The following is a 13,218-nucleotide window of genomic DNA, read 5'->3' on the forward strand; positions in this document are numbered from 1 at the left end:
AACTGGTTTTGTCATCTGTAAGTGGTGCCACCAGCCTCAGCAATCTGGGGAGTGGTTGCCAGGATCCAGCAATAATGTATCAGTGGCTGTAAAACTTTGCTGTATATTATAATCACTGGGAGCTTTTAAAAAATCCTCATGCTCGGGGTGCCTGGGTGCCTCAGTCGGTTGAGCATCCAACTCTTGATTTTGGCTCAGGTCATGATCTCAGGGTTGTGAGATGGAGCCCCGCATTGGGCTCCATGCTGGGCATGGAGCCTGCTTGGGATTCTCTCTCTGCCCTTTCCCCCACCCTTAAAAAAAAAAAAAAAAAAAAAAGAATCCTCATGCTCAAACTGTAACCCAGACCAATTAAATCAGAATCTCGAGGTGAAATCCAGGCATCTGGAGTTTAATTTTTTTTACGTTTTTAAATTTTTTATTTTATTTTATTTATTTATTTTTAAGATCTTATTTATTTGACAGAGAGAGACACACTGAGAGAGGGAACACAAGCAGGGGGAGTGGGAGAGGGAGAATCAGGGCTTCTCGCGGAGCAGGGAGCTCAATCCTGATGCGGGGCTCAATCCCAGGACCCTGGGATCATGACCTGAGCCAAAGGCAGCCGCTTAACGGCTGAACCACCCAGGTGCCCCTATTTTATTATTTTTTACGATTGTATTTATTTATTTATTTATTTGAGAAAGAGAGAGAAGAGGCGGGGGAGAGGGACAAACAGACTCCATGCTGAGCACAGAACCCGATGCAGGGCTCAATCCCATGACCCTGAGGTCATGACCTGAGCCAAAATCAAGAATCAGACGCTTAACCAACTGAGCCACCCAGGTGCCCCTATTTTTCTTTTTTTAAGATTTTATTTATTTATTTATTTATTTAGAGTGCAAGCAGGGGAAGGGGCAGAGGGACAGGTCGAGAGAGAATCTCAAGCAGATTCCACGCTGAGCACAGAGTTCCATGCGGGGCTGATCCCATGACCCTGAGATCATGACCTGAGTCAAAACCAAGAGTAGGACGCTTAACTGACTGAGCCACCCAGGTGCCCTAGGCATCTGGAGTTTTAAAAACTCAGGTGATTCCAGTGTTCAGACAAGTTTGAGAACAACAGATAGGTAGATAGATAATGCACACATGTAAACCATACATCAAGGCACTTTATAAATGAGAAATGTTATTAAATTGCTGATGACAATAGGTTTATGGTTTTCTTATCACCAAGTCTATCTCAGAACATCAGCACTTACCATATATTCTCACTGAATATAAAAATGAAAAGAAATGGTGTAAACCAGAGAATAGCACAGAAGTAGAGGGAATTATGGGAAGCCAGGTGTTGCCACCATGAAGCGGAGCAGAGCAGGCTGTAGATGGGGGAGTGAGCGGTCCTCAGTGACGGCGGAGAGGGGCCGAGGTGCAGGGAACCGGGGTGCTGAGTGTCGCATATTCCCTGCCTCACAGTTCTTAGAACTGGTGCCAGGCCCAAATACCTCAACCTAACAGGACAAGCACGCTTGTTGCCATGAATCTAGCCACCTCTGCCAACAGCGTCTCCGCAGGGGTGGGTGATCTGGGACATGAGCACTGACATGCATGTATACGGGTACTTTTTCTTCCTCCCTTTTTCTCGGCTTCAGCTTACTCTTCTCACACTGTTGCCTGTGCTCCCTTTTTCCAGGTTCTTAATTATTTCCTTTCCACTTTCACTTTATCATTCAACTAATATTTGTCACAAACTCACTGTGTGCACAGCACTGGATGCTGCTGTAGGAGGAGGTGGGGAAATCCAAGCAAGAAATAACCCAAGAGCTAATAATACCAGCAGCTCATACTTACGGGGGATGCGTTCTGGGCCATTCCGCTGCGATACATGCGTTACCTTGCTTAATTTCCGTGGTAGTTGTGTGAGGTAGGTATTTTTACTGTCGCCATTTTGCTGGAGACAGATGGAGGCGCCCGGAGAAGTCACCTGCCCAAGGCCAGGATTTGGACTTGGGCGGTCTTGCCCCAGGGCCCTCCCTCACACTCTCATGACAAGTGCAGGAAGGAAATACAACAGGGTCACGTCATAGGAAGTGACTGAGGTGAGGACTGGGGGAGGGGCCTGTCAGGGACTTGAGATTGGGGAGGTCAGGGAGGGCCATCCTGAGGAGGTGACGATCTAGGGGAAGAGTGTGGCAGACAGAGGGGACAGTGAGTGCGAAGAAGCTGAGCCTGGTGGCTAAAGCAGTGACGTGGTGGGACAGCTGAGGGAGAGATTTGGGAGGGACACAGGGGCCCATTTGGGTTGGGATTGACAGACGGTGGGCTTAACTTTACGGAAAGCCATGGTGGGGTTAAGCAGGGGAGTGATAGGAAGGATCTGATTTATATTTTTGAAAAGATCACTGCATGTGGAAGAAGGGCTTGGGCGGATCAAGTGTGGAAGCTGGGGCACCCATCGGGAGACTGTTGTACCAAGAGCCAGGAGGTGGTGGGAGTTTGGCCCAGGGTCAGCAGTGAAGAGAGAAGTGGACGGGTTGGGGTACAGTATCAGGAGGCAGAGCTGACAGGGCTCGGTGGAGCCAACATGGGGACTTAGGACAAGGGAATCAAAGGTGCTTCTTGGATTTCTAACCTGAGCATCTGGGTGGATGAGATGTGTCATCCACTGAGTTGAGCAAGATGGGGGCTGGGGCTCAGTGTGGAGGGCAGGTTTTCGAAGGGGAATTCAGTCTGTTCTGGCCATGTGAAGTTTGAGCTTCTTGTTGGACACCTGTCTGGGACTGGACGGGGGAATTTGGAATTAAGTGGAGAGGCCTGGCTAGTGTCCTGCAGGGCAAGAGAAGCAGGCCCAGGGTGCCGAGCTGCACAGACACCCCTGCAGAGTTGTAGAGACAGGGAGCCTGGGGAAAACAGGCTCACTGGACAAGTCCCAGCCAAGGAGGAGCCTGTGAATAAGTCACAGCTGAGCAGCACAGCGAAATGCAAGAGAAATCAGAGAAGGGGAATCCTGGGGCTTGGGGCTGTCCCAGGAGGCTTTTGCGTGTGACCTTGAGTGACAGGCAGGGTTGGCAGGGGCAGGAGGGGGATACAGGCTGGAGACTGCATTCCAGGCGGGCCAGATAGGGAGGACAGCAGAAGCTAGAACAAGCCCACGGCAGAGGGGCTCCTTAGGGAAGTGGGATGGGCTCCAAGCTGAGAAGCCAGCCTTGGCCTCTAGGCTCTAAGGGACCCCGGGTGCCTGCAAGTGTGCGGTCTGAATTTGGAGCGTTTTCCTGTCTTATCTCAAAAATGCAGGAATTCTGCATTCAACTTCCCAGTTTACCTGAGCTTGTTTCACTATAAAAAGGGTCTTGTTCTGTTTAGTACTTTGCTTTGAGTACACATAGTCTGGTAAGGCACTTTTCATTTACCCTGGAGCTTTGGTTCCACTGATACGGATTCATGCAGTCTCCCGGGGTCTAGATGCATCATCTTGGAAAGCTCTGCAGTCGGCAGTGTGAAGGAAGGGAGTCATTAATGGGGTATTTTAGGAGGCTCAGGCTGCTGATCACGCCTGAACCAAGTGGATTGCATGGAGGAGGGATCGCGGTAGGAAGACCATTTATGGGGACAAGCTCCTGCCGCAATTTAGGGGTGAGGGGATAAGGGCCTGGTTTAGGGTGGCGCAGTGACGTGGGAGCTAGAAAAGGATCGAGAGATGTGAGGCTTCCAACACTGGTGACTGGGATTGGGGGAATGCAGTGGGCAAGGCTGTTTTGTGGAGAAGAGGCTGAGTCTGGGGAGATGGGAGCACCCAGGAACCAGGTGAGCAGATGGAGCTGGGAGGAGAGGCCACAGAAGTGTTCACGGTGTCCAAGGCCAGCCACTGGGTGGGGGAAAAGGCGCCCTACTGCCCTAGGCCTCCCTCTCTGACCTTCTTGCTTTCTCCAGATCTTTCTTAACACTTGAATCATCTTTTTCTTGATTCTCTTACCCATCCTCTCCATGTCCATCCCAGCAATAATTAAAATGAGGCCACCATCCCGACACACACATTCTCGAAGGCAACTGTGATTTGGGCCAATCCCAGGAAAACCCATAGAAGCCAGAAAGGTTAGGGTCCGTTTTGAGATGGCTCCAGAGCAGGCTTGTTTCTGGCCTTCCATATTGTCGGGGATGGGTGCGAGGTGAGTTACCAGGACACCGGCGTCCTGTACTGCATCCCTGCTGTCCCTGAGCAGCCTCTCCTTCCCTTCCCCCCGCCCAGTCTTGCTGGAATGAGTATCTGACAACTCGGATTGAGCAGAACCTTGTGTTGAATTGCACCTGCCCCATTGCTGACTGCCCTGCGCAGCCCACGGGAGCCTTTATCCGGGCCATTGTCTCCTCACCAGACGTCATTTCCAAGGTAGCCCCTCTTCTGCGGGAGGCTGCCACGTGCAGCCAGAGGGACAGGCCCCAGGGAGTGGACTGGCGTGCAGAGGGTGGGTGGGGAGGGGTGGTGGTTACAGAGGTGTGGCGTCCTGGAGAGCCGTGCCCTCACCTGGTGGCGCCTATGTCCCCACAGTACGAGAAGGCCCTTCTGCGTGGCTATGTGGAGAGCTGCTCCAACCTGACCTGGTGCACCAACCCCCAGGGCTGCGACCGCATCCTGTGCCGCCAGGGCCTGGGCTGTGGGACCACCTGCTCCAAGTGTGGCTGGGCCTCCTGCTTCAACTGTAGTTTCCCTGAGGTGGGTGCCTGCCCAGCCCTGCCCCTGCCAGCACCCCTCTCCGCGCCCCCCCCCCCCACTCACACACTCACACACTCTGCCTTGTCCTCCCCTCTGCCACCGGGTCGAGCTCTGTTCCTCCCCCTGCAGTCCTCCACATGCGACCTCCCTGCCTTGCACACCCACGGCGCCACCCTTGGCCAGGGCTCAGGGCTCAGCCGTGACCTCCCCGCCCCCTCTCTAGGCGCACTACCCTGCCAGCTGTGGCCACATGTCCCAGTGGGTCGACGACGGCGGCTACTACGACGGCATGAGCGTGGAGGCCCAGAGCAAGCACCTGGCCAAGCTCATCTCCAAGCGCTGTCCCAGCTGCCAGGCTCCCATTGAGAAGAACGAGGGGTGTCTGCAGTAAGAGGGGTTACTGCGGGCATTGGTGGGGTCAGAGGGCACGGCAGAGGGTGGGAGGCCTGGTGGTGCGGAGGGCCCGTGGGGCTTCCCAGAGGGCTGAGCGAAGGAGGGCAGTCACTCACCACCCCCAGCGTGGCGCCCTCCGGTGACGCCTGCACCTTAACGCTCCTTGCCCTGCTTTAAAGTCTGCACCACATGGGGCTCGGAAGCGAGGGTGTGTTCACTAGAGGTTAGTAAGGTTAAAGAGACTGTCAGGGCCCGGAGGGGCCAGGGCAGGTTCGGTGGGACCTGCAGCCCTCTGACCAGCCAGCTTCCTCCATAGTATGACCTGTGCCAAATGCAACCACGGATTTTGCTGGCGCTGCCTCAAGTCCTGGAAGCCAAATCACAAAGACTACTACAACTGCTCTGCCATGGTAAGGGGCGGGGCCAGGGCCAGGGGGCCCAAGGGCAGCCAGGATGGGATGTGGCTGCAGGCCTGGGCAGAGAGGGTTCTGTGTCCTGAGCTATTGGGACGGAGGCTCCATGTGAAGACAGAAGCCACCTGGGCCTACAGGTGCTGGGAGTTCTGTCCTGGGAGGTGTGTGCATTCTCCAAGGCACCAAGCCAGAGCAGAGCAGAGCTTGTCCCTCGCGTCAGAGCCTGGCACCCCTGCTTAGTAGGTGGCTTTGGGCCAGTTTCCTTGCCCACGCCTCGGCATCCTCCCCTGCAGAGGGGGAGAGTAATGTGACCTACTTCACGGAGTTAGGATTAAATGAAAAGGTCTGGGTGAAGAGTCCGAAGGCCTGCATGCGGGGTGCCTTGTGTGTCCGCCCTGTCCTGCCCAGGAAGGCACCCAAGAGCCCTCCCTCTCCACCTGTCCTTACCAGGTAAGCAGAGCAGCTCGCCAGGAGAAGCGGTTTCAGGACTATAATGAGAGATGTACTTTCCATCACCAGGCCCGGGTGAGCTGGGAGGAAACGGTTGTGTGGGTGAGGAGGTCAGAAGGCTGGGGTGGACGGCAGGGCAGGGGCCCCAGATCTGAATCGGGTGGGTGGCGCTGATCCGCCTCGCCCCGCACAGGAGTTTGCCGTGAGCCTGCGGAACCGCGTGTCTGCCATCCACGAGGTGCCGCCCCCCAGATCCTTCACCTTCCTCAGTGACGCCTGCCGGGGACTGGAGCAGGCCCGCAAGGTGGTGGGGGCGGGGGCGGGGGGATGTACCAAGGGGTTCGGGCGGGCCCGGCCACTGGCCTCTAACCCCCGGGGACGGACGGAATGAGGCAGTGGGGAGCGGGGCGGTGCCGAGGCTCAGCAAGGAAAGGCCGACTCGGGCTCCCGCAGGTGCTGGCCTACGCCTGCGTGTACAGCTTCTACAATCAGGGCACAGAGTACATGGACGTGGTGGAGCAGCAGACCGAGAACCTGGAGCTGCATACCAATGCCCTGCAGATACTCCTCGGTGCGGCCTGGGTCCCCGCTCGCACACTCCTTTCCCCGGCCTGTCCACCCCCACAGCATCCCCTCCCAGCAGAGTGGGCAAAGTGGCACCCCCACTCCAGTCCTCCTCCTCCTCCTTCACAGCCTTATGCGACCAGCCTTTTAAAATTCAGGGATGAAGGGATGTGGTACTTGCTGTAGGTGCCTCAGGGCACAGGCCTTCACCTGACCTGTTCGATTACCATCTGCCCCTGTCCACTGGGATGGAGGCCCCATGGAATGTCTAGCCTAGAGCCCTGCCTGGTAGGTGTGGGTAGGACTTGGTAGATGTTCAGTAGGTGTTTGAAGGGAGGAACGGAAGGAGCAAGGGAGCCCCTGTGCCCTGCCCCCTCTGCAGAGGAGACGCTGCTGCGGTGCGGAGACCTGGCCTTGTCCCTGCGCCTCCTGCGTGCCGACTGCCTCAGCACCGGCCTGGAGCTGCTCCGGAGGATCCAGGAGAGGCTGCTGGCTATCCTGCAGCATTCTACCCAGGTATGCGGCCCAACCCGGGGCCTCCTGGGCCCAGCACAGCCCCTGCCCTGGGGGGATGCAAAAGGAAGGGTGGCTGGAGACCTGGGCGTGCACCCCAGCTCCTGGGCCGGCCTGCTGGATGTGGCTGGGCTCTGCCACGTAACCGCCTGGCAAGTGCTACAAAATAGAGTCAGCCCACATCAAGGGTATTTGCCCAGATGCTTGCTCATCAGAATCACTCGGGGAACTTTTCCATACTTCCCAAGTGGGAACGTTGGGATGGGGATCCACTGAGGTCCTTCCCAGCTCTAATACACTGATGTTGTGTCTGAACAAGGAGTCCTGCCCTCAGGGAGCTTACAGAGGAGTAAATAACTTGGGTAGATAGGACAGGAACATACACTGTTAGCTCCTGAAGCACAAGGGCGGGGTGCCTCGCCGGCACGACCCATGTCCCCCGGAGTTCCGTGACGCGCAGGCTTGGGACTGTGGAGTTCCAGGATGAGGGAGGGAAAGGAGCTGGGAGAATCTCTGTGGGGGGGCGGGGAGCGCCCCTAGGAGGCCGGCAGAGAACGGTGGGTGAAGGAATGCTGGGCAGAGGCCCAGGTACTCCTCTACTCTCCGACTTCCCACATCTCCTCGGCTCCTCGCCAGGACTTCAGGGTCGGTCTGCAGAGCCCATCGTTAGAGACCCGAGAGGCGAAAGGATCCAACGTGCCTGGCAGTCAGTGAGTAGGGTGGGCAGAGCCGCCGCAGGGGTGTGGGAGGCAGGGGTGTGGGAGATGCGTGGCTTCGCCTCAGGCTGAAAGTGGCTCCCTCCCTCCCTAGGCCCCAGGGCTCCTCTGGGCTGGAGGTGGATGAGGAGGAGGATGAGGAGGATGATGTGCCCGAGTGGCAGCAGGACGAGTTTGATGAGGAGCTGGACAACGACAGCTTTTCCTATGACGAGGAGTCCGAGAACCTGGACCGAGACACTTTCTTCTTCGGTGATGAGGAGGATGATGAGGCCTACGACTGAGGGGCAGGACACAGGGAACACGTGGAGCCACCCCAGAGTCCTGGGGGCTGAGGAGGGGAGGTCGCCCCTTCCTGCCATTGTTGGGGAAGGCGATTCCCAGTGTCTGCAGTACCTTCTGTTTACTGAATAAACTTTTTTCCACATCCCTCTCTGGAAGCAGCCTGCACAGCTGCGTCCCCAAAGGCTAGCGTCAGCTCCCCACTCCCTCTGTATACCCCCAACCCTCATTCTTCACTTTTTTTTTAGACCTGTAGACGCTTGTGTTCTCCGAGAAGGCCCAAAGCAGACCCATTTGACCTAAGCTGGACAAAGGGAAATGAAGGTCCGCATGGTCCAGGGCCAGGTGCAGGCCTGCCCATTTGTCCCAGAACCCCACCCAGCATCAGAGGAGACCGAGAAACGGCCACCCTCTGGGCCAGCCTTCCTCAAACTCTTGAACGTTCCTGGCATGAGTCTGAGGGCATTAGGAAGTACTCTGTCTTGGGGGCCTACAGAATGTTAACGGGTCTCTCTACATCTTGAAGTGAAGCAGGAAAGAAAATGATATTCCTGAGGACCTATTCTGCCCCATCACTCATATAGACGACATAGGTAGAATTTTAAACATACCTTTTAATCTGGTAGTGGGGCTAAGAGGTAGGAAGGGTACTAGAGCAGAGTCTGGGATTAGAAGAATTAACAAAGTGGGGTTAAATCAAGCAGTTGGGTCAGGGGAGGCAGCCATCTGCTAGGAAGGGTCACCCTCAAAGTATCGATCCAGCATGGCCTCCACCTGGCCCTCCTCGTAGTCCAACACCTGGAACCTCGAGCCGTCTGCTGCTCCCCGGATCATGGCTGAAAGCACTGAGAAGGGTGGAGGGAGGTGAAGGTTCCTTCCATCCACGTTCCCCCTCTCCGCTCCCTGCCCTGTCCCATTTTGGGGATAGGCACTGTCCTCAGAGCCCCCCAGGGCTGGGTCTGCAGAAGGCTGGGGCGGGAGGAGGGGCAACCCAGGGCTTGGAGCGCTCACCTCGGCCAGACTGCGGACGGAAGAGGCACAGGATCCGCTTATTGAGGGCCACGGCCCGGCCCAGCTCATATCCCACACCCAACGATGGCTGGGTCACTTCTGCCACCACCACTGGGAAGAAATAAGAGACCGTGGCTCAATATCTGGGGCTTGTTAAGGGACAGATGACAGAGTCGGGGCATGGTGAGAAGGGAACTCCCTCCCTGGTGTGGATGACAGGCGTGTCCAGGGGATCTAACATCTCAGAGGAGTTTGTGGGTAGGAGGGGGGACCACTCACCATCTGCCTCCTGCAGCCAGGCCAGGTCCCGCTCATGGATGAGCCTGTCACCCCCAGCAGCCTCTTCCCCTGTGGAGGAAGAAAAGCTGGTCAAGGCCAAGCCCCTGCCTGGTCCTCAGCACTCAGTACCTCTCCTGTGCCCTCACCACCCCTCTGTCTGTCCTGCTCAGCGAGGGGGGAAGGCATGCTAGATGACCTCCGAGGACCCACCCAACACTGAGGCTCCAGGCAAGGGATGAAACGGAATATAGCCACAAGAAAACTTCCAGGGGGGGCGTGATTAGGGCCAGATGAGGGGCACAGAGGAGACTACGGGAAGGACTGTTCCCTCACTGTGGGTCAGGGATCAGAGATGGAGAGGAGATGAACAACCAGAGTCTAGCTGAGCGGCTCGCAAGGTTTGGTGGGTGCTGCATCAGCTGAACGCTTGACAGGACACCCGGCTGCCCCAAGGGCTCTCCAGGCGATTGGGAGCCCCACCAGACTTCGAGCACCAGTGCGGGAATACAATGCACGACCAGTAGGAGGCGGTGGGAAGTAAGGTAGAGGAGAGGCTCTTCCTGGGGTCAGAGGATTAAGGCTCTCAGTTCTGGCTTGATGAAATGTTACTGCCCACATCAGAGCAGAATCCCCGGAGAGCTTGTTAAAAATACATCCGGGCGCCTGGGTGGCTCAGTCGGTTAAGCGTCTGCCTTCGGCTCAGGTCATGATCCCAGGGTCCCGGGATCGAGTCCCGCATTGGGCTCCCTGCTCTGTGGGGAGCCTGCTTCTCCCTCTCCCCCCCGCTTGTGCTCTCTGTCTCACTATCTCTGTCTCTTTCTCTCTCAAATAAATAAAATCTAAAAAAAAAAAAAAAAGAAATACATCCTAAGCCTTCACCCCAGACTGCTATGTGAGCCTGCATTTTAAACAAGTTCCCTCAGACGACATTCGAGCACACTAAAGTTCCAGTACCACTGGGTGGGGGGCGTGGACAGGACATGCCCTGAAACCAACGAACCTTAAGCTTCAGGGCCCTGCACTTGGAGAGGCCCTTTCCAGCGCCCTAGCAATTTTGCTTTGTGATTTCACCTGATGAGGGAGCAGAAGGCAAGCTGAGGACAAAGCACAAGCTGACACAGGGCAACCCCCGCCCCACTCCCCGGAGGGATCCATGTGACCTTCCTCAGGCACTCCCGGCTGCCCTAGAGCCAGGGGAAGGGAAACACAATGGGTGAACTAACAGAGATCACAGTCCTGCAGGACAGGAGCCTTCCCTGAGTTTACCAATGTCTTAGTAATTTACAAGAAAAAAGCATTCGTATCAATAACCTAACTTCCAGAGACCCATCACTCCATTTTCCGGAGCCCTAGCATCACCCTCCCCTCCACAGTTCTGTGGGACACAAAGGTAAAGGAAATGCAGGTAAAAATTAAATGTCCTTAACCTGCAGCCCATTGACAAATACTTGCAGGCAGGGTATAACATTCCTCCAGGAAGCTCCCAACAGTCTTAATGCTTTGCTAAAGGGGAAACCACCTTAGCTTGACAAGGGCAAGGCCTCCAGTATCTTCTTCAGCATATGAAAGTCCTCTTGGACACCTTCCTTTCTCCTTACCTCCCCCCATTCTCAAGTATATAATCAGCCATTCCTCAAAACCCCAAGGTAGCAGCTCTTTCTGCCCACCAGCTCCTGTCCCCGCACCTTAATAAAATCACCTTTCTGCACCAAAGACATTTCAAGAACTCCTTCTTGGCAGCAGGCTCTGGACTCCAACCTCACCAACATTCCAAAAACTACATCACACCTTTTTATCACTTTTTTTTTTTAAGATTTTATTTATTTATTTGAGAGAGAGATAGAATGAGAGACAGCACGAGAGGGAAGAGGGTCAGAGGGAGCAGCAGACCCCCCACTGAGCAGGGAGCCCGATGTGGGACTCGATCCCGGGACTCCAGGATCATGACCTGAGCCGAAGGCAGTCGCTTAACCAACTGAGCCACCCAGGCGCCCTACATCACACCTTTTTAAAGAGGTCTCCAAAACTGCATTAGGTCCCACAAATCCTGGATCCGCTCCTGGGGCTGGCGAGGGGAAAGCACTTAAAGGTTTTCTGAGCAGAAGTACACGAGTTCAAGCACAACTTTCAGACTAGAAGACGCGCGGAGATTCCAGACGAAAACTAATCAAAGCGGCGCTTTAGAAAGACCCAGCAGTCAGGAAGTAACAGCCTGATGAGAGGGCATGAGAGAGATGGTGGTGGTGAAAACTGGGGTCCTCGGGGTCCAAGAGAGGGTGGATACCTTGACCGCCAAGGGGGAAGCAGGAGGATAAGCTCTGTCTTAGGTGGGGGAGCAGATGCCTGCGGGTGAGGCGGGAACTGCAGCTGCCCCATTCATTCCCATTCTGCTCCTCCCTGCTCCGTCCCTGGAAAGAGGGGAAGAAAGTTCTCCAGGAAAGAATCAAGGTCCAGAGAACAACTGAATGCGGAGACCGGGCTCCCGCCGCAAGCTCACTGGGACCCCCGCTGTCCGAGCCCCGGCTCCCTTTCCCGGCTGGGCAGGAGGCGACGGGCTCCGGGCCGGAGGGACGCGCGGCCGGCTGTCGCACGGCCGCCGCCGGGGGCGGGGGGAGGGGGGAGTGCAATCTCGGTAGCCGGGCAGGACCCGCCCGCCTCACCGCGCCCCGCCGCCCGCCTCACCGCGCGCGCCCAGCTCGGCGGCCGCCACGTGCTCCGTGAGCACCGCCCCGAAGCGCCGCAGCCGCGACACGATCCGCCCGTACAGCGCCCGGTCCTCGCGCCCGCCGCGGACACTCCCGCAGAAGTACAGGGCCCGGCGGCCCGGCTGGCCCGGCTGGCCCGGCTCCCCGCCTTCCCGCGCTCCGGCCACCGCCGCCGCCATCCCGCCGCCGCCGCCGCCACGCCCCTCCCGCCGCCAGGGGGCGCGCGCTCGCGGTCACGTGACTCGGCCAACCCCGGGAGGCCGCGCCTGCGAGTGGGCGGGGCGAGCTGCGAGCGCGGCATTAGCCTCCGGACGCTGACGACCGCGCGGCGGGAAACCCACCGCTTCCCCGACCTCGTCGCCGCAGCTGGTCGCCCATACCCCACCCGCTCCTGCGCCCCTCGGGCCCGGGCCTTCCCCGTCTCAGCTAGACGCAGGTGCATCCTCTGGTGACGCCACCGCCTAAGCCCACCTCCTACTACTCTCACTCTGCGCAGCAGCGCTGGCTTTCCTCAAGCATGCTGGCCATGCCCTTTGCATTCGCTGTAGCCTGGAACCCTCTACTCCCAGGCAGCTCCCCGGAGCACTCCCTCACCTCTTACAAGTCTTCACAGGTCACCTTCCTTGACCATCCTATTCAACATGGCAGCCTCCTGCTCTCAGTCCTCCCTATTGCCCTCCCCTGCCTTACCTTTTAGCCTTCTCCCTAGCATGTTGATGAATTTTGTTGTTTGTCTTTTATACCCAGTAGAACGTAAGTCCCCAGGAAGGCAGGAACTTTTCTCTGTTTTGTTAACTGCTATATCCCTAGCTTCTAGAACTGTGCTGGACACATAGGAACTATTTAACAAATATTTGTTGAGTGAATGAGTGGATTCAGATGAGAAATTATATTTGCCAGCACTTTGTAATCTGCTCAGCCCTATAGTAGGCTGATAGAAGCAGGATCTTCAGGGAGGCTGGCAAACACACCGTTGTTCCCTGGTAATAACAATGATTTCCCCCTCATTATGTGATGGAAATATACAAACACAGGACCAAAAAAAAAATCAGATGGAACAAGAGAGTACTTAGTGGAAAGTGAGTCCTGAGACCCCAATCCCATTCCCTAGAGGAAAGCTCTGTCATGCTTCCTTCTGAATTCTTCCTGAATGAAAACTATAAAATACCAAGGTATGGGGTTACAGGGCTGACAACAATAAT

General features: G+C 56.3%; 2 protein-coding genes across 8 annotated transcripts in view; one reads left to right on the forward strand and one right to left on the reverse strand.

Moving 5' to 3' along the window:
* The window catches only part of CUL9 (cullin 9), a 37,381-nt gene extending 29,215 nt beyond the window's left edge, over positions 1–8,166 (forward strand). For 3 of the 7 annotated variants that reach the window (XM_054506467.2, XM_054506466.2, XM_054506468.2), the window contains 10 exons: positions 4,226–4,366; positions 4,526–4,690; positions 4,914–5,077; positions 5,400–5,493; positions 5,947–6,021; positions 6,140–6,250; positions 6,400–6,517; positions 6,893–7,026; positions 7,660–7,733; positions 7,807–8,166. In XM_054506467.2, the coding sequence (XP_054362442.1) occupies positions 4,226–4,366; positions 4,526–4,690; positions 4,914–5,077; positions 5,400–5,493; positions 5,947–6,021; positions 6,140–6,250; positions 6,400–6,517; positions 6,893–7,026; positions 7,660–7,733; positions 7,807–8,023 (1,293 nt within the window). In that variant the 3' untranslated portion in view covers positions 8,024–8,166. The remainder of the gene's footprint in view (positions 1–4,225; positions 4,367–4,525; positions 4,691–4,913; positions 5,078–5,399; positions 5,494–5,946; positions 6,022–6,139; positions 6,251–6,399; positions 6,518–6,892; positions 7,027–7,659; positions 7,734–7,806) is intronic. The other 4 variants (XM_045869940.3, XM_045869941.3, XM_064597625.1 and 1 more) reach the window with 3 other exon arrangements.
* A 449-nt stretch (positions 8,167–8,615) lies between these two features.
* DNPH1 (2'-deoxynucleoside 5'-phosphate N-hydrolase 1) lies at positions 8,616–12,230 on the reverse strand. The gene is made up of 4 exons (XM_045869964.3): positions 11,994–12,230; positions 9,312–9,380; positions 9,033–9,143; positions 8,616–8,866 (listed from the first exon to the last, which is right to left on the reverse strand). The coding sequence occupies exons 1-4, from the start codon at positions 12,193–12,195 to the stop codon at positions 8,751–8,753; spliced, it is 498 nt and encodes a 165-aa protein (XP_045725920.1). The 5' UTR covers positions 12,196–12,230; the 3' UTR covers positions 8,616–8,750.
* Between the last annotated feature and the right edge of the window lie 988 nt (positions 12,231–13,218).

Source organism: Mirounga angustirostris, unplaced genomic scaffold (assembly GCF_029215605.1).
Source record: "Mirounga angustirostris isolate CCGP_5_RB_7025 unplaced genomic scaffold, mMirAng1.0.hap1 SCAF_8, whole genome shotgun sequence".
Classification (NCBI taxonomy): Eukaryota; Metazoa; Chordata; class Mammalia; order Carnivora; family Phocidae; genus Mirounga; species Mirounga angustirostris.